At 50.6% G+C, this 21,622-nt stretch overlaps 1 protein-coding gene across 3 annotated transcripts; it reads left to right on the forward strand.

Moving 5' to 3' along the window:
* Positions 1 to 744: 744 nt before the first annotated feature.
* TTC1 (tetratricopeptide repeat domain 1) lies at positions 745 to 21,452 on the forward strand. 3 transcript variants are annotated; one of them, XM_038150037.1, is made up of 9 exons: positions 808 to 1,170; positions 1,530 to 1,856; positions 10,197 to 10,257; positions 11,323 to 11,435; positions 11,613 to 11,649; positions 13,366 to 13,514; positions 14,666 to 14,741; positions 15,460 to 15,514; positions 20,880 to 21,019. In XM_038150037.1, exons 1-8 carry the CDS (start codon positions 1,165 to 1,167, stop codon positions 15,477 to 15,479), a joined length of 789 nt encoding a protein of 262 aa, XP_038005965.1. In that variant the 5' UTR covers positions 808 to 1,164; the 3' UTR covers positions 15,480 to 15,514; positions 20,880 to 21,019. The 3 variants fall into 3 exon arrangements, with proteins under 3 accessions (XP_038005964.1, XP_038005965.1, XP_038005963.1); XM_038150036.1 differs by lacking the exons at positions 808 to 1,170; positions 14,666 to 14,741 and adding an exon at positions 745 to 797 and having other exon boundaries at positions 20,880 to 21,452; XM_038150035.1 differs by lacking the exon at positions 14,666 to 14,741 and having other exon boundaries at positions 20,880 to 21,452.
* Positions 21,453 to 21,622: the final 170 nt, after the last annotated feature.

Below are 21,622 nucleotides of genomic sequence, written 5' to 3' on the forward strand. Positions count from 1 at the left end.
ATCTCGTGGGGCTGGACACGGCCAAGAGCTGGGGCTGCACCTGGATCGGGGAAATTCCTGGGATCAGGCCAGGCTGGGGAGGCACGGGTGGGCAGAGAGGTGGTGGGGGAGAGCTGGGCGTGGAAAATGAACCCCTGCAGCTGGGCTGGCCCCAGCGGGCAGCAGGAGGGGCTGGGATGGAGCCCCTCAGGTGAGAGCCCACCTGCAGGGCTGGCCCAGCACAGGGAGGGGCCGGAGCTGCTGAGCCAGGCCGGGATGAGCAGGGGATGGAGCGGCTCTGCTGGGGGAAAGGCTGGGACAGCTGGGATCCGTCACCGGAGAGGAGAAGCTTCGGGGTGAGCTCAGTGCGGCCTCACAGCGCCTGAGGGAGCCAACAAGAAACACGGACAGAGATTTACACCAGCGCGGCCCTGGGGACAAAGAGGCCACAGGTGGGACCAGGCACCTGCCTCACCTGCCCTCACCTGCCCACACCTGCCTTCCCCTGCCCACACCTGCCTTCCCCTGCCCTCACCTGCCTTCTCCTGCCCTCACCTGCCCTCACCTGCCTTCACTGCCCTCACCTGCCTTCTCCTGCCCACACCTGCCCACACCTGCCTTCTCCTGCCCTCACCTGCCCTCACCTGCCCACACCTGCCTTCACTGCTCTCCCTCAGCTGCCCCACCTCACACAGAGAACTACAGTTCCCGGCATGCTCCGCGCGCACCCCTTCGCCCATTGGCTGTCGCTGCCGGAAGCGGCGCGCACGTGCCGGGGGCGTGGCGGAAGCCGGAAGCCGGAAGCGCGGCTGGCGCAGGTGAGTGCGGGCCCGGGGCTCGGGGGTCCGGGGGGGCCCGGGGGGGCCGGGGGCGGTGGCCCCGATCTGCACCGGCCCCTCCGCTCCGGGCAGCGCGGGGCGGCCGCTGCCAGCCGGGCACGGCGCCCCGGGGGTCGTGGTGGGGCCGGAGGGGCCGCGCTGGGCTGAGCCGTGCCGGGAGCGGGGCCGGGCCCGCGGGGCTGTGCCGGGCCGGCCCCGGGATCCGAGCTCGGCAGCTCCCGCACTCGCGGGCGCAGTGCCCCGGCCCCGTGTCCCTGCACGGGACATGGAATCCGGGGAAGTTTCCCCCGCCCCGAGAGATCCGAGTTTCCCTTAGGGACGTCAAGAGCGCTTTAAAGATTTGTAAATGCGGGTAAGAGAAATGAAATCATTAAGTACACGTAGATGTGTATAAAAGTGCAAGGGGAGGGGGCAGAGCAGCGCCAGGCTGTGCACCAGGCCCAGCACGGGCACCAGAGCCCAGCAATTCCCCTGCCCCGGAGGCAGAAGTGCCCTGGGCAGAGCCCAGCCCTGAGCAGAGCCCAGCGCGGGGCTGCAGTCTCCTCCCGGGGTGCTCCAGAGGACACCCCCCGTGCCCTGTGTTTGGGAGTGCAGGAGCTGGCCCCAGTGACCCTCTGTGGTCCCCTCCAGGCTCACCCCCGGGGTGCTGGGATTCATTTGCTGACAGTCTGTTAATGATGATTGTTGAGTGTCCCTCCTTTCTCATTCCAGGAGCACAGCATGGAAGGATTCCAAGCTGCAAGCCCACCTGAGGAGGCGCTGAATCACCTGAAGCTGTCGGATCTGAAGGCTCCAGAGACTGGCCCCAGAGATGCCCAGCAGCCCCAGAGCCTGGGCAGTGGCTGTGCCCCCTCCCCTGGCCAGGATCCCACAGAGGAGTGTTTCCATGACTGTCACGACTCCTTTGAGGCCAAAGGAGCTGTGCTGGATGATGAAGGGCACGTTCAGGATGATGGGAGTAGCTCCAGGAAGCAGCCAGAGCTAGAGGAAGAATACTTGCTAGAACTAGAGAAAGATATGCCAGAGGAGGAGAAACAGGTAATGCAGAGCACGGAGATCTGTGTGAGGTGATCTGTGTGAGGTGATCTGTGTGAGGTGATCTGTGTGAGGTGATCTGTGTGAGGTGATCTGTGTGAGGTGATCTGTGTGCAGTGATCTGTGTGCAGGTATGAAATTCTCTGTGCAGAGATCTGTGTGCAGTCAGTGCAGGTGTGAGGTGATCTGTGTGCAGGTGTGAGGTGATCTGTGTGAGGTGATCTGTGTGAGGTGATCTGTGTGCAGAGATCTGTGTGCAGGTGTGAGGTGATCTGTGTGCAGTGATCTGTGTGCAGGTATGAAATTCTCTGTGCAGAGATCTGTGTGCAGTCAGTGCAGGTGTGAGGTGATCTGTGTGAGGTGATCTGTGTGCAGTGATCTGTGTGCAGATTTGTAGTGATCTGTGTGCAGTCAGCGTTGGTGTCTGCGGTGCTCTGGGGCTGACACGAGGCACCTTTACAGCCCTGGAGTGCCTGGTTTGACTGTTGTAAATTCCCTCTTTTAGGTTACAATGTTTGTGCCTTTCCTTGCTGCTCTGACTGCTCCGGTTCCAGGGCAGGCCTTGTGTGCCTCGAGCAGTGGCTGAGGTGGCTGTGACTCAGAAATTGGTAATTTCAGCAACAAAACTCTCCCTGTTCCTGCTGTTACTGTCTGTGCATCCCCTGAGTGCCTGCAAGGTGCCTCTCCAGAACTCAGCAGGTTTCAGGATGGTTTTCCTGAAGGGTTGGAACTCAGGGAGCAGGGGTTCAGTTGGAATAGATCCCTGTGGGTTATTGGGGCTTTAACCAGACAAACCCACATTCGATCTGTGGGATTGTTTGCTTTCTCTGCTGGCACATTGGGCAAACTCATCCTGCAGCAGGGAACAGACAAATGCAGCTTTTCATCTGTGGAACCAATCTTTGTGCTGATATAGAAGTGCCTTGAGGGGGAAAAGCAGTGCTGGGGAAGGACAGTTGGGGTAAGTCTCCTTGGAGCAGGAGTGGGGCTGGAAGCCCTGCTGGGCTCTGCAGGAGCTGCTGGGAATGCCTTTGGATCTCAGTGCCTCAGTGTGGGCTCTGAGTGGGCACAGTGATGCTGCCAGCTGTAACTCCGTGGTGGAGAATGGGGGTGGCAATGTCAGGAGGTGTTCTGGGGCATCCCTTGGAGGATTTTAGTGCAAGTCCCTGCCCAGAGCCAGGGGCATCTCTGGCCCAGCCCCTCTGGCTCCCTGTGCTGCTGTTTAACTCTCCTTTTGTCCTATGTTTAATTAGAATCTCCTTTATTGCAGAGCCCTGAGCATCCTGGAGCCCTCTGGGAAGTCAGGGTCTTGTTGTTGCTGGTGTAGGAAGGAGTTTGTTTGATTTGGGGGTTTTTGCCCAAAACAGGGCATTCTCCACATGCATCTCTCAGGTGATGAGCAGAGGGCAAAAATCCTTCCTTGACCTCAGACATAAAAATCATTTCATTGCCCTTGGGTGTTTTCCAGTGTGAGTGAGCAGTCCCTTTTTTCTCCTTGTGTTTGTTCCTGTCCAGTGAGGAGCACTGTCATCGTGAGTCACGCTGGGGCTGCAGCACCAGCCTGGGACTTGAGAGCTGCAGAGGAAAACTGCTGAAAACTGGGGGGAATTGTTCTGGAGCTGAACTCTGGAAAGAGCAGCAAGCCTGGCGATTGGCTGAGTTAATTTTCGTGCTGTTCCTGGTTTGGGTGTATTTTTAGATAATCATCTCATTTTGCACGTGGATCTTTGCCCGCTGTCAAATGACCAAAATAATTGGGAATGCTGAATGTTGGCACCCAGCTTTGTGGAGCTCCACTGAAAGGGGCTCTGGGAGTGCAAAACAGCAACTGCTTCAAACTGGGCAGGTTTCCTCAGAGGAAGGCGGGAGGCAGCTGCAGCTCTCATCTTTCTGCAGGTTATTTCCAGTGGCGTTGAGCAACTCTGCTCTTCAGGGGGGTTTGTGATTTCAGCTACCCAAACTGAGGGATTCTGTCTCACCAGCACCACAAGTTGTGCATCAGCAGGTTTTGGTGTTCCATGGAGAGATTTCTGCCTCTTGCAGGTTTTCAGATGTAGTTTTTTTCTCGAGCAGAGTATTGCTGGTATCTGACCCAAGCAGAGCTGCAGAGCTCTGAATGCAGAGCGGGATCAGGAGCTCAGACAGGTGTGACAGCCCCTTCCATGATCTCCCCTGGACAGGTCACTCCTCAGTTGCTGCTCCAGCTCTGCTCCTTGTACTTACTACTGATGGCCATGAATTTATTTTTAATGTGAAACATTCTGTATATTCTGGTTATAAAAGATTCTGTTAAATGCTGCAGCTTTTAAGGACAAGTCCTGCAGTCCCAGTCTGAAAACAGTGCTGTACATTCATTTACTCAGAACTTTTTTGAACCTTTAAAGCCTCCTTCCAATGACTCAAAAGGTTGGGGTTTTTTGAGAAGGGCAATGTGATTTTTAATTTATTTTTTATTGCAGCTGCAATGATGAGACAAGCAGATGAGACAGAAATAGTCAGAAGTGCTTTTTGGCTGCTGAGGTGGGGAGCAGCCTCTCAGCAGCCCTTGCTGGGTCATTGGGAGCACTCAGGGGGAGTGGAGCTCTGAGGGTGGTGGTTCTCAGGGAAATCAAGCTGGATTTTCAGATCCAGGGCAGTGCTGGTTGAAGCAGATATCAAACAGCAGCCTGGTGCTGGCAGCTGGGGAGATGGATTTGATTTGGCTGCTTGTCTAAAGCACAAAACCTCGCCAGGAACTGGTGCTGCAGCAGCAGCCGTGACCTGGGGGCTCAGGGCACAAGGAGAGCTGGGTGTGAGCCCTGCTGCAGTCACATTTCTGGAGCTGCAGCTCCTTAGCTTGGGGTTTTTGTTACAAAACCCACTGCTGCGTTCAGCAGCTGCAAGAAACGGGCTCTGTGGAGTGGTGCTCAGTAACGGGCTGTAGGAAAAGCCTCTGATTTATTCTGGAGATGCAAAGGCAGCCCCTGGGCCTGGCTCTGGGTGTTTCAGATTCCAGCTTGGAGTAAAACATTCACCTGTGCAGAGGCTGCTGCAGAGCTCAGAGGAAGCAGCCAGGGAGGCATTGTGTGTTTTCTCTAATTACATTTCAAGAGCCCCACACAGGGAGATTCCTAATGCTAAGCAGCAGGGTTCCTTCCAGGGAGACAGCAGGGAAATCTTCTGGGCACAGAGAAGCAAAATAAGAACTTGCAGCGATATTAAGACACAAACCTTTAAGAAGTGTTCTCAAAACCAGAGCCTGGTTCCTTGCCTGGGCTCGCAGCTCTGAGCTTTTTAAGGATTGCAATTCACCTTTGCAGGGTTTGGTTGTTGTTTCACAAGGCTGCTGCTGCCTCAGCAGAGGCACCGAGCAGCAAATTGCTTTTGATGCATTCCAAGCAGATTTTTCTGGCTGCTTGTCAGTGACAGTGATGGCTTTGACATGGGGCTGCTCTGCAGAATGAATCTGAGGACAGCCAGCAGCTGCTGCAGGGTCATTGTTCAGCCTGCCCAGCCCTGCTCTGAGGGACACCCTTAATGAGGAGTTTATGCAGTCCCTCCTTTATCCAGGAGTTTATCCCAGTCCCTCAGCTCCTCCATCGTGGCAGATGCTGTCCTGTGGCAAGGACTTCAGCACCTGGCCTCTAATTTTGGGTACGGAAGCCTGTGTTCTGTGAGCCACTGCAATAAATACCCAGTATTCCTCCTGAGCAGCTCCTTCTCTGGCCTCTCCACGTGCCCTGCACCTGCAGCTGGTGGATCCCAGTCCTGTTCTGGCAGCAGGAAATGGGTCAGCAACACGAGCAAGAGGAGGTTCTTGAGGAGTGTCTTGTGAGCAGCTCTGTAAGAATGTGGCAGAACTGAATTTAAGAAATAGGATTTTTGAGTGATGCCTGAGATTCTTGCTGGGCCAAACAGTAAAATTTCCTTTTTGAACCCCCCTGTTTTCTGCAGGCTCTAGGATATGTTAGAGAACATTGGCTTAGTGAAGACATTTCCTTTCAGCTGCCCCCTCCTCGCCTTTCCTTTGCTCCCTGTGCCTTTGGGTTGATCCCGTTCTTTCCATAAGGGGAAGCTTCTGTATAGAATCAAACATCCTGTTAATGTTCCGAGTGAAAGCCTGGGGAAGAACACTGGGCAGTAAATCTGTATCTGCTGGAGTCATTACTTGCAAGAGCTGGTGAGAGGAATTTGAATAAAAGCTGGAATTAGAATCTCCCTGTGTGATTCATAATTCTTTGAGTTTTAAACAAACAAAACTCTTCTGGAGTGGCATTTTAATAGGAAGAGGGGAAATTCTCCCTTCGGGTCCCTTTGAGTGCTGCTGTCTGCTTTGAGTGCTGTGTTCAGCTGTGCATTTCTGTGGCAGGGCGTGCTGCTGTCACATCCAGGCCTTTGCCCTGCTGCTGATGGCTTTGTGGCAGCTCCTCTCCCTGCCCGAGGCTGTTCCTCTGGAGCCCCCGGGATCAGGGGCACTCTTGGCACTCAGCAAGGGGCACCCTTAGGCTGGGCTTAACTGGAGCTGCCAGGGAGGGCTGTGACCTCCTTCCCTGGACTGGCAGGGCTGCTTCCAGCTCCGTGGAATTTGGTGATTTGGTAGTAGGAGGAGTAAAGCTCTTTTCCATGGAACCCCAGGGAGCAGGGGCAGGCCAGCTCCATCCCTGCCATCGCCCTGGGACCTCCCCAGTGCAGCTCTGGGAGTTGGGGGGTGACTCCAACCCTAACCTGAAACGCAGAGCCTGGGCTGCAGGATAGAGCAGTAGCTTCCCAAAACTGCAGGGGGAAGCAGACAGCTGCTAATGAGTGACTGAGAAGTGAGGCTGGCAGCTGAAAAACATTCCTGATCTGTGTAAAATCCCAGTTTCTGTGCCCCTCTGGACTGCAGGAATTTGGATGTCCCTGGTTTTGGTGACCTTCCCAAGGGACTGAGGGGCAGGCTCACTGGAAGTAGAACCTCTGCAGAACTGGAGGCAGGAGCAGTCCCCAGCAAAGGGAAATGAAGGGATCAGTCCCAGCACAGCAGCAGCCAGAGGAAATGTTGAGGGCAGTGTCACCAGCTGAGGCCCCCACTGGCTGCTCAGGGATTTCACTTCAATGCACTTTCTGTTGCACTGCTCCCTTCCCAAGGAAACAGGGAATATGTAGGGTGCTGTCTTCTCTAATAGCAGACTAATGGTTTATTATTATAAAAATTACATTTAATGTCCAAATGAAATTGATTTGTAATTATATAGTTATAAATGCATTCTAGAAGGTTCTATTTTATATAATGTTTTTCTCGGTAACCCTGAGTGTTTTGGCAGAGCAGCCGAGGTGCAGGGGCTGTGTGGGATTTAGGTTTGTGCTTCATTGTCACGAGGCCAGGCTGTCCCTTGTCATGACTTGAGATCATCTCCAGCAGCCCTGGCTTTGCCAGGCAGGTTTGGGTTAAATACTGATTTTTCTGAGTACGGGATTGGAATTCAGTATCCAAAGTAAACATTTCCAACCAGATCCTGTAAGAATCATCACCAGTTACATTCAGTTATTTCTTCTGAACTTCAAAAAACTGTTTTAACCACATCACAATCAGTGCCTGCCATGCAATTTGTCATTTTTGCATTACTAAAATTCACAAAACCCCCAAAGCTTCTGATTTTGCTGCCACTGGAGAGGTAAATCCTTCCCTGGGGAGCTGTGGCTGCCTCGGGACTGTGTGAGAGCAGCCCCAGGCAGGAGCAGGCCAGGATGGCTTTTCCTGGGATTCAGGCTGACCTCATTCCCTGCCAGGGAGGGAGGGCAGCTCCCGGGGTGTCTGGGGGGACACTGGGGACATCCCTCGGGACTGATCCATGCCAGAGAGCTGCTGGAGGTTCAGCAGGGCAGGGCTGGAGTGCTTTGGGGCTTTCCCTGGCTCTGAGCAGGGTGGTCTCTCTCCGTGCAGCTGCAGTGGAAATCCTGAGAGTTGTTCTGAGCTAGGAACTCCTGCTGCAGGAGTGTCTGGATGGAGGAATAAATAATGCATTTCTTTCACAGCCAGCCTGCTTTGCAGGGCAGTGCCCTTAGCGTGTGAGGGGCTCATCCATTTTTCATGCTCTCACATTTTGTGGAAGAGCCAGAGGAATTGGCTTGGAGACGTTGCTTCTCGGTCAGTGATACCTGAAATGCAAATCCATCCGTGTGCAGGAGGTTCCCCACAGGCTTCACCTCTTTAAAAATACTTTGGCCACTCAGTTTGGAAGTGAAACCCATAAACCAGGGATATGTTGAAAATGTTGGTCGGGCTCTCACAGACATGCGAGTTTTGAACCATTGCTGCTTTGCAGGGAGCTGAATAAATCACAAAATCATACACAGAGCTCTTCAAAGTGCTGCTTTGTCGCTTTGTTGTTTTTCCTTTTTGTTCTTTTTGACTATAAAGCTTATTCTTCTGAAGCTTTCCTGCTGCAAATCACTTGTCACATTAGCATTTAATGCATAATTAGGGTAAACATGTAATATTTTAAAATAATTTTGATAAAATTAAACAAAATATTGATAATGCAGGTGAAACTTTTCATCCGGCATCCCTTGATTGCAGGGTTTCTGCCTCAGGACTGCTGTGAGCATGCTGTAGCTGTGTGGATAATAAAAATCCTTTCATTCTTGTGGAGCTGTAACTGAACCCTGTGCAGCAGAGAGTGCTCGTGGCACTGAAAGGCCACTTCTAAATAGGTCATGAGCAATGAAGTCAGTGGGGTTTGTGTTTCAGGCAGCCCTTCCCCTCGCTGAGGGCATCCGTGGAGATCTTTCCAGCAGGATCCTCCTCTCAGGCCTGCCCTGTGCTGAGATGGGGCTGCTTTGTTCAGTGCCACGAGAGGTTGGGATCATTGCCACCCTTTGTGCCCTGCAGAATATTTTAAAATGCCTTTTTGTGAGTCCGGGCAGGAATTTCTGTCTGCTCCCTGGCAAACTGAGGTGTAGCAGTTCCACGTTCCCTGTGCTGAGCAGCAGAGTTCTGAATCACGCAGAGATTTGGGGTTTCCATGCAGCCTGAAGTGAGGAATTTGTATGTTCACGTTTAGAGAGCACCAGGTGTGTCCCTTGGGGTGTTGTGGCAGGGCTTGGGGGGTTTGTCAGCCCTCCCTGAGCAAAGGCACTCCCTGAATACTGGGGCATGGTGTGTGTGCCCTGTGTGTGGGGGGTTTCCTTAAAACGTGAGCAGTAATTGCTGTTGGAAAAGCTAATTAATAGGCACTGGGAACAAATGTGACGGTCTGGGCATGTGTCAAAGGGGTCAGATGAGATTCTGCTGTGGAATTTCGTGCCATGGCTCGGTGTCCTGCCACTGAGGCTGATCTGTTCTCGAGGTGCTGCCAGTGGTCAGGGGAATCAGTTCCCAAAGCCACAAAAGCAGGAGGGAGAGCCTGGGATTTTGAGCTGTTTGTCAGCTCCTTGGCATAGCTGGGAGCTGCTGCAGCGCTCCACACTCTGTGCTATATTTAGCTGTTTCCAAGGAGATGTTCTGTGTGATATTGATAATTGCATTAATCCTTGATTCACACAATCTGCAGGAAAGGAAACTGCTCCTTTTCCTACTGTTGGCTTTTTAATCGCTCAGTGATCTGTCATTTGCAGACACCTCCACTGAAGTCCTTTGTGTGCTGGGACAAAAACCAGTGCTCCGAGGTTGGCTTTGTAGCACTCCTGAGCTCTGGGGTGCTCCTGCTTTGCCTGCCTTGTTTCAGGAATGTCTGCGGTGGCAGGGGGTGGCAGGGATGGCTCGGGGACATCCTGGGTTTTCTGTGTCACAGGCTGAGAGCCTGAGCCTGGCCTCCCCATGTTCATGGTTGAGAACACAGCTCTGCTCACACGTGCAGTTCTCACTGCACACAGAACCTGCTGCTGGGGGTTCACTTGCTCCCCCTAAGAAATCTTCCAGGGCAGAAATCTTTCTCAGCCCAGACCTTTTCCTCGTGCATCTCTGGAAATAACCGGAATTGCTGCGGTGGAATTATTTCAAGCAAAACTTGTGAGACTTTACATTTAAAATATATTCTGCACAGTTGACCTGCAGTGAGTGAATTAAATGGAGTTGGAAGGGAGAAGCAAACAGCCAGTAAAAGCTGGTGTGCTGGGTTAAAGCATGGAATTCTCCATGGATGCTCTCCCTGCATCCTGGTGGCTGTGGAGTGGAGCTTTTTAATTGCCTTGCTGTTACACTCCAGTGTGTCATGGATACAGAGAGTATTTCAATTCACAGGGTCTACAAGCAGATCTTGGCAGAGTTAAAACTCTTCAGGTTCTGTTTTATTCTGCTTCCCTTCCATACTTTATTTGGAACTGCAGCTGACCTAGTTGCTCATTTCAGTGAAATACTCTGAGACATTGTCTTTCCTTTTGTAGAAAAGAAGAAAGGAGAGCACGGGGCTGAAGGAGAAAGGAAATGAGCACTTCAAGAAAGGAGGTGGGTTGGTCATTCTGAGCACCCTGTGGGTGCTGCTCATCCCACACCAGTACTGAGCCATCGTGGTGCTGCTGCAGGAAGCTCTGAGGAAGACCTCACACCGTCCTTGTTGAATTTTATCACCTCCTGCATTTTTCATCCAGCTCTAGAGAGAGACAGAGCTATCAGAGCTCCTTTAGAGTTGTTTAAATCCAAAGGTTTGGATACTAAAGCAGGATTCCCATGAAAGCTGAGTGTGTACATACAAAACCATGGATTTTGGACTGCCTTCCAAGAGCCAGGGTTTCTTTCACTGATCAAAAAAGGCTTCCCTGGGGCTCTGAGTTGGGCTGATGGTTGTGCTTAGAATTGATGCAAGATTTGGGTCTCTGTAGCTGTCTTGTACTTTTATACACTGATTTTAGGCAACAAACAGAAGGGGGGAATGGTTTTGACACCTGCCTTTGATCGTGTCTGCTGTGGGTGGAGGATTCCAGAGGAAGCAGGAATTGCAGGTTCCTGCTCCCCCAGGGGATCTGTGTGCCCTGAGGAGCAGGCAGAGGCTGGAGGTGCCTCCTGGAGTCCTCAGGGAGCACAGGCCTGGGGATGATGCCCAGCTCTGGAAGGCATCAGACAGGGCAGGAGGGAAGTGCTCAGCCCAGGAGAGCCACAGGCCTGGAGTGCTGCTGGACTCTCACCCCTGGCCTCTCTGTGATCTTTCAGTCAGGTGAGGATGGTGTGGCCATAGAAGCTCCCTGCAGCTGCTCTGAGCAGTGCAGTGACAGCTTTCAGCACTTCATCCAGAGGGACTCCACCTCTGCCCAAAGAGGAAACGATGTCAGGGATGAGAATTGCATCCGCTCCTGTGCACTCATTGCATTCAGCTCAGTATATTCCTGCTTTTATTAGCAAAATTAAGTAAATCCTGAAATAAGTTGTATTTGTGAACTCAGTAATGATCTTTGAGAGCAGCTACTGATTCTGGTGTCACACCACCAGATCCTGAGAGCTGTTTCCAAAGGAGCCTCAGCCTCGGGGCTCGGTGGTTTGAAATGAATGCTTTGGGTTGGGTTTTTTGCTCTGCAGACTATGGAGAGGCAGAAGACTCCTACACCAAGGCTCTGCAGATCTGCCCAGCCTGCTTCCAGAAGGACAGGGCTGTTCTGTTCTCCAACAGAGCTGCTGCAAAAATGAAACAGGTCAGTGCTGCTTTCGTTCTGTGCCACTGGACTGAGTCTGGCACAAGTGCAATCCTCCAGGACCAGGCTGTGCCCCATCCCCACCCTGTCCCCAGCCCAGAGCACTGAGTGCCACCTCCAGGGCTGGGGACATGAAGAAATAGGACTTCAGTCTAACAAAACTGTTTTGTGTTCTAGGACAAGACAGAGGCTGCCCTGACTGACTGCACCAAAGGTACTTTTTCCTCTCTGTGCTGCTCTTGTGCCAGATTTTTATACCTAAATTGTGTCATTTAGTGCCTTTGCTGCAGAGCTGTAATATTGGGCATAAGGGTCCTTAAAGAATTGAACAGAAACCACCCAATTTGTATTACTTATTTTGTAAAATGTCTGTCAAACCTTTCCTATCTGCAGTAGTTTACTTTCTATTCTCTTGTACCATAAGGCTGCAGTTTGTACTTGTTTTTAATAGGAAAGTCTTTTCTGTGCAAACTGTTTGCCACACCTGTGATTTCAAACCCCCTTCCACCTGCCATCACCCCAAATCCTGCTTTAATCCCAGGTTCCAAAGAACTCTGAGGCTTTATAGAGTTAACAGCATTACCAAATCCCTTTCCTGCACAGCTTTTGCTTTGTCACCAGGGCTTATGTTCCCCTGTTCCTGCCCTGCACGGTTCTGTCTCTGCACCTTCTGGTGGAATCAGTTCAGCTGTGCTTTGCTTTATTGCTTCCACCCACTCACCCACCCTCGAGTGTTTGTTAAACTCCCTGTGACAGCTGGGGAAAAAATCCAAATTACCAATCAGAGAACTAATCCAGTGGCTGTGTGCCAGCCCTGCCTGCACAGAAATGGGAGCTGTGCTTGCTGAAAGGGCTCCTGGAGGTACCAAATCCTCCCTGGCCTCTCTCACTGGGGCTCTGCCTGGTTTTGGAGCTGCTGCTTTCTGAAAAACACCTTGAATTTTGCAGTGGCTCAGAGGGAATCAATGTGCTTTGAGCAGGGAGACTTCAGCTGCCAGGGCCTGACACTCCCCAGGGACAGGAGCACAGCAGAGCAATTCAGTCACCTGCAGCTTGCTGACTGTGCCATTGCCTTTGTCCTTGCCAGAAGATAAAGTGGAATATTTACCTGGATAATCTGAGATTTAATTGTCCCCAGAACCATTTTAATGAGCTGGGAATTATAAAATGGACAGACCTCTTTCTGTGATGGAAAATCTTTCACATTCCCTGTTTCTGTGGTGAAATCTTTCACATTCCCTGTTTCTGTGGTGAAAACTGGATGAAGGAATTCTTGAGGAATTACCTTGTGGAGGTGACTGCTGAGTTTAGCATTCAGTCTGAAGTGCCACTGCAAAGAGCCCTGGCTGCCAAGGGAATGACAGAGGAAGAGCTGAGATTCAGTCAGGATGCCCCTCGGCCAGCTCACAGGGCTGAAATCACTGTTTGTGCATTCCCAACACAACCTGAACTGTTTGATATGAAATTCAGAAGAGCTCCAGAAATTCTCCTGGAGTTTGTCTCCACTTGAACTGAGATAAGCGTGGCGAGGCTGATTTTCCCTGCTGTGTGTGTCTGGAGGGATGTTTAACTTTAGCTGCAATCTAATAATAGCCACTGGCTAAACACACAGAAACTGAAACATCTCGCAGGTCCTTGAAGTTTCTGTAGCATCACTTAGAATCCCTGCGTGGATAGGATTGCACGTTTAAAGCTTTGTGATCATAAATCACCTCCATCTGTGAGAGGTTGTGGACATTAAATGAAATATGATCATGAGACTGTCCCAGGCAGCTGCTTCTGAATTCCAGCTTGGCTTTAAGCTGTGCCTCTGCTTGATCCTGAGTTACATTCTAAGGACAACTTACAAATGTAATACACACTTGAGAATCCATTTGAGGGCTGGAGAAATGTTTCAAGTACAATCCTGGGCTTTGCTTTTGTTTTGCAGCTGTGGAATTAGACCCTCACTATGTCAGAGCTTTGCTGAGGAGAGCAGAACTCTATGAAAAAACAGAAAAATTAGATGAAGCTCTGGAAGATTATAAGGCAGTCCTAGAAAAAGACCCCTCAGTTCATCAAGCCAGAGAAGCTTGCATGGTAAGCTTAAGCCTTTCAGTGAACTTTGGCTTAACTTATTTATCATTATTTTAGTTCAGCTTCACACCAGTGAACCTGCAATCGATTCTGCCTCAGAAGGAAAAAGAATCTCACGTGCATCACCTGCAGATTTGTCTCTAAACCCACGCTGAATATGTTGTTACAAAAACCTTCTCGAAAGGCTTAATTGTTTTAAGTATCCATTTGGGAAAATAAATCATTAGCAGTGATTGTGCCCCCCTTTCCCCACACCGTGGTGTTGTAAGTGACAGATTAGGAGCAGCTTTTATGGCATATTAGGCAAGAAACCTTGCCTGGAATGATTTCCTGGGGGACTGGATCAGTTGCACTGATGCAGGAAATATTCTGCTTAACTGTGTGAGTGCTGTTGGTGCTGAGGGGTGACCCCATAAAACTGCTGAGCTCCCATAAAGCACCTGCTGCCTCTGGAGCTGGGCTGGGGCTTCCCCTGGGCCAGGAACAGCTCCCCAGGGAATGGGCACAGCCCAGAGCTCCAGGAGGGCTTGGACACTGCTCCAGGGATGCCCAGGCCGGGGTCAGGAGCTGGGCTGGATGATGCTGGTGGTCTCTCCCCACTGAGGATAATCCAGGACTCTGAGTCAGACCCTCAGGGGTGGCTGGTTCTGTTCAGGCTGCTTGGAACCCCAGCACTGTCCTTGGCCCCTGCAAAGCCAGGATTTTCTCCCAGTGGCCGTGCCCTGCTGATCCCACAGCAGAGCCCTTGCCCAGCCCCAGCCCCAGGAGGGAACCCCCAGCAGTGCTGCTGCTCCTTCAGGCCCAGCTCAGAACGGTCAGTGTTTATTCCTGATTTCTGTGCCTGGGCAGGGCAGGGGCTGGGGTTCACCCCTCCTGCTCCCTGAGCTCCCTTGGCCAGGCAGAGCCTTTGGCTGCAGAACCCTTTGGACAAAATGCCCTCAAATTCCCCCGCCCTGGCATTTGGTCTGTTCTGCCTTGAGCAGAACCTTGAGCAAGAACCACGTCCTTGTCAGATTTGAGGGAAGAAGCAAACTAAGAGACTGAAGCTTAAATCTCCCTTCTTGAAAACCTGTTAAGGAAATCCTGACAGCTATAATTTCACACTTTTCAAATATTCCTCATAAATCTCTAGATTTCACAATGAAACCCCCCAGGTTTCAGCTGTTGGCTCCACATACCTGGTTACATCTCTAACCTGGAGGAGGCTGAGGAGCTTTGCTCTGTTGTCAGGTAAAAGTGTCTCTGCCTTGCAGGAATATCACAGGATCTTTTCCCCCTCACTGGCCATGAAAATGATGCCTCAAGAAAATCTGCAAATGGGTTTCATTCACAGCTAAGCAAATCTTCCTCCTCCCTGCCCACAGGAATGATCTCACACTGCTCTAGGGAATGTCATGACCCTGTTAAATGACAGATTAAAATATGAAATGCACAATAGTTCTTTGATTCCTGATTTGGTGCCTGCTCCAATTCTCGAGCACTGTTTGTATTTCAGGAGTGCAGAGCTGGGGTTCTGATTTCAGTCCTCACTTGGTCTTGACTTTTTCAATGCCAGACTAAGCAGTTTGGAATTACCATGTTTGTGCTCAAATCACCCCTATTGCTGCTTTCCCAGAAAGTCTCATTACATGGAAGCAGTGCTTAGGTTTGGGTTTTCACAGGTGTGTAACTGCTGGGAGAATTTCAGCCTCCACACAGTTTTTGAGGGATTTTAGGGCAGATGAGGAGATTTCCCAGAAGCAGCTGTACTTTGGGATAAGGATCACAGACAGCAGATAAAAATGGCTGTCCATAAGGGCATTCCTGGAGTGGGAGGTGCTGGGGCTCTGCATTAGCAGTTCAGAGCCTGGAACTGCACACCAGGATTTGTGTCTGTCACTGCTGATGTCCAAAATGGGAGCTTTAGTGAAAGCAGGGATCTGATTCCAGTTTTTCTGTCTCTCCACAGAGATTACCACAGCAAATTGAGGAGAGGAATGAAAAATTAAAGAAAGAAATGTTGGGTGAGTAGCATGTACTTCCATAAAAACCTTCATAATCTACTGGGAAAAAAATGCATAAATAGAATTTCTTGTATAAAATTTAAAGGAGGTAAATCTGAAAGGAAATATTTGTTCAGTGTTATACAAAACTCCTGATTTCTTTGTAGTTCTCAATTGCTTGGTTTCACCTTCAGTAAACTGGAGATAAGGAATTCTCCCATGCAGAAAAGGCCATGAGTTCCATTTAAAGAAAGAAAACTTAAAACCTTCTAAAACCATTTCATATTGGTGTATGTAAGAGCTGGGGAAGGTGGTTTGACACAGCCCAACTGCTCAGCCCTTTCTCCCTGCAAACAAACCCTCAAAGCAAACATTCCCATGAAAGGGATAAACCAGGGCTTTCACTAAACCTGTGCCTAAAGGAACTCCCCCAGCTGGAATAACTGGGCATGTTTGATCTGGGGGCTGAAGAAATAAATGTGATTCTTTCTGTAGCACTTCCAGCCCAGAGACCCACAAGTGCTCGTGTTTGCCTTGATTTATTCAGCATTTCATGGCCTTGATTTATTCAGCATTTCATGGCCTTGATTTATTCAGCATTTCGTTGCTGTTTGGTTGGAGGCTGAATTGGACCTGGCCAGGGTTAGCACCAGGAGTGGAATTACCATTCCCAAGGCAGTGTTTGGCTGCTCTGCAGAAAATCAGGTTATACAAACTCAGCCTGTCTTTCCCACTGATTCTTGGGATATTTGGGACTGTTTCAGCTTATGCTGATGTTTTTCTGTAATTTCTTTCCTGCAGCCTCTGATTTGCTCTGGCTCTGTTCTGCTCTGACCTAGCAGAGTGTCAGTGAGGCTTTGCAGAGCTTTACAGGATCAGAGCCTGCTTCCCCCATTGTGCTGAGAACAAGCCCCAAATAGAGCAGGTTAAGGGTGGTGGGGCTATAAATAAATGACAAATGCAGAAAATCTCCGGAAGGATCAGGCCCGTTGGTAGGACAAGGCATGGGTTTCAGCACAAAGTAATATGAAAATAATTCCTGATCTTTGCTGAACTCTAAAGGGCCTCACTAATCACAAGGGATTTGAGTGGAACAGTAAATCCAGCCCCTGCACTGCTGCTTTCTTCCTGGATGTCAGACTAGGTGGGATCTCTTGTGGCAGTGTTAATACTTTAAAAGTGGCAGTTGAGATTTCAAAACTGGGCTGGGCTTTTGGGAGCCACTTCAGACTGTTTCTGTTGGGATTGTGGAGAGAGAAATCCCTTCTCAGTGATGTCACACAAGGAGTTCAAATGGCTGGAGAGCCAGATTGAGAGCAGGGTAGGACAACACAGAACCTGTGTTCATCCCCAGCCTCGTGTGGCAGGATTGTCACAGCTCTGCTTAACTGACAGTGCTGGTGGCAGTGGTGGCTGTGGCTGTCACACAAACTGAGGGGTTTCTACGAAACCTTCTCCTGAAATGAAGTCAGGAATGTGGGCAGCTCCTTCTCCTCAGTGCTCCAAGGCTCCCTGTGTGCTGTTGTTAGGGGAGGCCGTGGTGATGCCATGGAGGAAGGAAACACTTCCAAGGTTTGCAAAGGGCTGCAGCTCTGTCTGAGGTCAGGAGAGCCTGGAGGGGAACTTGGATGGGAGTCCTGGAAGGAGTGGGAGAAGAGAAACTCTGGAATGTGGTGGTTCCTAGATTCCTTTGGATTGTTTTGTTGTACAGTGAATCTGTTTGAAGCTGTTCCCACTTTCCCACCCTTTCTGATGCCATTTCCCACTGCAGGATGGACCTGGCTCGTGGCACTGTGGCTGGAGCTGGGTGACAGGGCTTGGCCAGTGCCAGGGGGCCATTCCTGCCTCCCCAGGGGGCAGCTCGGGTGCCTGGGCTGTATTCCAGGCTTTTGGGCTCCAGCACAGCAAGTCTGAGGCATCCTGATAGTTCCAGGCCAGGCCTGCTGCAGGAGCACTGACTCCAGACTGCAGTTAGGAACAGTGTCCCAGTGTGTGCTTTGGCTCCTTTGCCTGCTGAGCTGATCCTCAGTCAGTGGATTGGCCTCTCCTGCTTTTGCTGAGCTTTTATTCTTTCAACTCAAGCAAGCCTGGGTTGCCCAGCCATCTCCCACTGCCATGAAACTGGAGCTGTGTACAAACAAAGGCAGATAAGTGGAGTGCATCCTCCTCCTTCCCACGTGTGCTTCCTGTTTCCCAGGGCTGCAGCTCATTTCTGTCAGAGGCTGAACCCCCTGTGCAGTGCTTGTGTGTAAATAACCCAGAGCACACATTCCTGGCTGGATTTTCCTTGGGCCCATGTGACTGCTGAGGTTGATGTCACCAGAAAAATCCTGGTTTGTGGCCAGGCCAAGCCCACTGGTGCTGTGTGTCCCCAGGGATGTCCCTCTTGCAAGGCTGGCATTTGTATTTCAGTTCTTGCCACTGGAGTTTGCTCAGGGGGAAGGGAGCCCGGAGCTCACAGCACAGAGCTGGACTGGGGGCAGATTTGAAATCCCAGAGGCTTTTCCAAACTCTGTACTTCCACGAGCATCCTCTGCCCCAGTGACCGAGGATGTGAACAGTGACCATTTTCTGGGGTGTTTTGTGTTTCTCTCCTTAAAGCCAACAATTTGCAGTCTTGTTTAGAGACTTTTATATTATTGTGATATCTGGGACCACTCCTCTGGGGAGAGGGCGTGAGGAGAGGGGAGCTTTGGAATGGTTTTGGAATAGCAGTCTGGGGGCCAGAGCTCCTCACCTGGGCCTTCCTGCCCAAAAGAGATTTTTCCAGCTACCTGAGATCAGCAAAGACATTTATTAAGCTTTGTGCCTAAAGAATTATGGGATTTGTTTGGGTTTTTTTTCTGTTGACAGTTATGTTGTGTTTGCAGCTGAGCTGCTAAACCCCAACCCTGCACAAGGTGATTTTGAGTAGTTAAATCAGAGCCAAATTACAGTTACAGTTCAGTCCTCATTTACCATTTAGGGAAGGGAGAAGATTTGCCCTTGCTCTTTTAATTGCTTAAAAATGTTGGTAATACAAGAAGTTACACAGAGAAGAGACCTCATCAGGAAATTTGTCTTTTCTCCAAAAGAATTCTTTACACAAGCAAGATGGAGCTTTTCAACTTCCAAACCTCACATTAGCACCAGCAACTAAGCCAGAATTATTGCCAGAAAGACTGAATAGCAATTAATTTTGGCTGTTACATCTTAATGTAAATTGTGAGTAATCTTTTCCTGCATCTGCCTCTTTCAATAGGGTGTTGAATTGCAGTTTAGGTGAGTAATGAATCACAGACTTCTGAGCCCTAAATTGATTTTCACAGTTCTGTTTTCTTGTTAACCTCTGAATATTTGCTTCGGTGAAAAACCTGAATGTGCTGGAGTTGCAGGTGGAAAATAAACAGGGTGTGTTTGAAAGAAAAAGAGCAAAATGTGTGAGAATAAGGGCAGAGGGAGGAGAGGGTGACCCTGCTTGGGGACAGGGAGTGGTGGAGGCTGGGCAGCCTCTGCAGCTGAGTCCCAGCTCCACGTGGTGCCTTTTCCTTCCTCCCAGCACAGGCTGTGAGGGAGCTTTTCTTTAGGAGGGGGTTGCAGTTCCCTACAGCCCTTAATTTAGGGCTGAAAGGAGCTGTGGGAGGAGGAGACAGAGCTGCCCTACAATGCTGGCTCTGTGTGTGCCAGGACAGCAGCAGCAGCTCTGGGCTGGAGTGCCCGGAAAAGCCAAGGCTTTCTTCTGCCTCATTAACAATTAATGCAGTGTGGCTGCCCCAGAGCCTGCCTGGGGAGGGACAGAGCAGGAAGGTGAGCTGGGATGTGCTGCTGGAATTATCGTAAAGCCCAAATCCCTGCTCTGCTGGGGAGCTGCTCCAGCTGCAGGGTGGGCCCTGAGGCAGTCAGGGGTGTTTGTGGGTTTGGAAAAGAGCATCCAGCTCTCTGCAATTGGAATAAACCTTTCCAGTGTCCTGCCAGGCAAGCTGTGCTCTCCTGGCCAGCTGCAGGGCTGGGGGGCTCCAGCCACGCCAGATCCTGCAGGATCCTCCCCTGAGACACTGCTCACCCCAGACCTGGAGCTCAGCCCTGGCCAAATGTTTGTCCAGAAGTACAAGAAAACCTCTTCATGTCACTCAGACAGATGCTACCAAAATGCTTTTATAGCCAAAATGCTTTCAGGGTGCTGCATAAAGGGATGAATGTCTTAGTTAATTTATCTTCAACAGGTACACTTAAAAAAAAAATAAGATGTACAAAGAGGTTAATCCTACCAGAGCTGCTGCTGGACTGACTTTGGCCACATCCCTGAACCACCTCATCTGTGAATTCCCATTTAAAAACTCAAGTTGAAGGGAACTTGTGTCTCCCCACCCATTTGCTTTGGTGGGCTCAGGGGTAAGGTTGTCTTTTTCCAGGTACTGGGAAGAAATCCTTCCCTGTGAGGGTGGGCAGGCCCTGGCACAGGGTGCCCAGAGCAGCTGTGGTGCCCCTGGATCCCTGGCAGTGCCCAAGGCCAGGCTGGACACTGGGGCTGGGAGCAGCCTGGGACAGTGGAAGGTGTCCCTGCCGTGGCAGGGGTGGGACAGATGATTTTTAAGGTCCCTTCCAATCCAAACCATTCCAGGATTCCACTGCTCCAGTGTGTCCTTGCCCCAGAGGCCCAGGTGAGGTGAGCACAGTGCCAGGGGGTTCTCAGGACTCCAAGCCCCTCCGGGCAGGAATAGCTGTGGCATTCCCAGGTGTTGTTCCAGGCCCTTGGCTGCTGCAGCTGCTCAGTGGATTTTCCATGGCAGCAATTTCTGTTGTCACACTCAGCTCCCAGCAAAACAAAAGCCATTCCCTGAGGATCAGTGCAGGTGGGAGCTTTTGGAAAGATGGGGTTTCCCTGGGGAGGCAAACCTTGAGAAGGCTTCAACTTGTCCAAACTTCTGCTTTTCCTTTGGGAAATCTACAGTTCTACATTGAAACCAGGAGGAAAAGTGTGTTTTTCTTTGAAAACTGGCCATCTTCCTTTATGTTGTCATGCCAGGGGTTTGTGTTCAGCCAGCAGTGAAGTTGTTACCTCTGCTTGCTGTTTCACTTTATCTATTCTGTAATTTCTATGTAGGATCTTTTTAAGGATGTCCTTTTGTTGTCCTTCCCCTCTTACAGCTGTAGCAAGATCCATTTTCCAGAGTCAGGAATCACATGTGATCCTTATACTGACAGGACTTTATTAACTCTCATACTCTCTGGATATTTAACAGTGATTTTTAATTCCTGCTAAGAGCCTAAATATTAACAAAATGCAGAGATTTCCTCAGCATTTACCTGTGCTGGATAAATCAGCAGGGCTGGACTGTGGCTGGGTGTAATTCAATGGGATTTTCCTCTGCTCAGCTCTCACTGTTCTCTTGGAATGTCACTGCAGGCAAACTGAAGGATCTGGGCAATTTGGTGCTGCGTCCCTTTGGCCTGTCAACAGAGAACTTCCAGATCAAACAGGATTCATCAACTGGCTCCTACTCCATCAACTTTGTTCAAAACCCCAACAACAACAGATAACGTGGATTCAGTGTGGCTCTGCTCATCCCATGCCAGGATCCAGCAAACCAACACCCTCCACCCCCGGGGCAAGAGGAGACTCAGCAAACTCATTTCCCAGCTTGTGAAATTATTTGCAATGTGGATGTAAAGCAACTCATTCAACTTCTCATAGTGATAACTGTGTCCAGTGTGTGATTTATTCTTTTTTTTTCATTTATTTTTCCCCTTCCCTTGCTGTGTTTGGCTTTTCCAAGAGGCAGTTCCTTGGTTTGGCCCACTCAGCGCTGGCAGCAGCAGCTCAGGGGAGTCCAAAGGCTGGGACAAAGGCTGGTGGTGTCCTGGGAATGGGGAGATCAGCAGCAGCACTGCCCCACCCTCAGCTGGGTGGGACAGGCCCCCTGGACACAGCTGTGCCCTGGAATCATGGATCTTCTAACAAAGGCTTGGTCCTTCTGCTCTTGGGGCTGTGAGGTTCTTGCTGGCTGAGCCCTCCCCACGGGGGTTTGGTGTTGAAGGTCCCACAGATAACACCTGGCAGGACGTTCATAGGAAGCCGTGGGGGTTTGGCCCTGCTTGCAGCAGTGTTGTCATTTAACTCCATGCCACCCTTCCAGCAGTTTGTTTACT

Source organism: Motacilla alba, chromosome 13, assembly GCF_015832195.1.
Source record: "Motacilla alba alba isolate MOTALB_02 chromosome 13, Motacilla_alba_V1.0_pri, whole genome shotgun sequence".
Classification (NCBI taxonomy): Eukaryota; Metazoa; Chordata; class Aves; order Passeriformes; family Motacillidae; genus Motacilla; species Motacilla alba.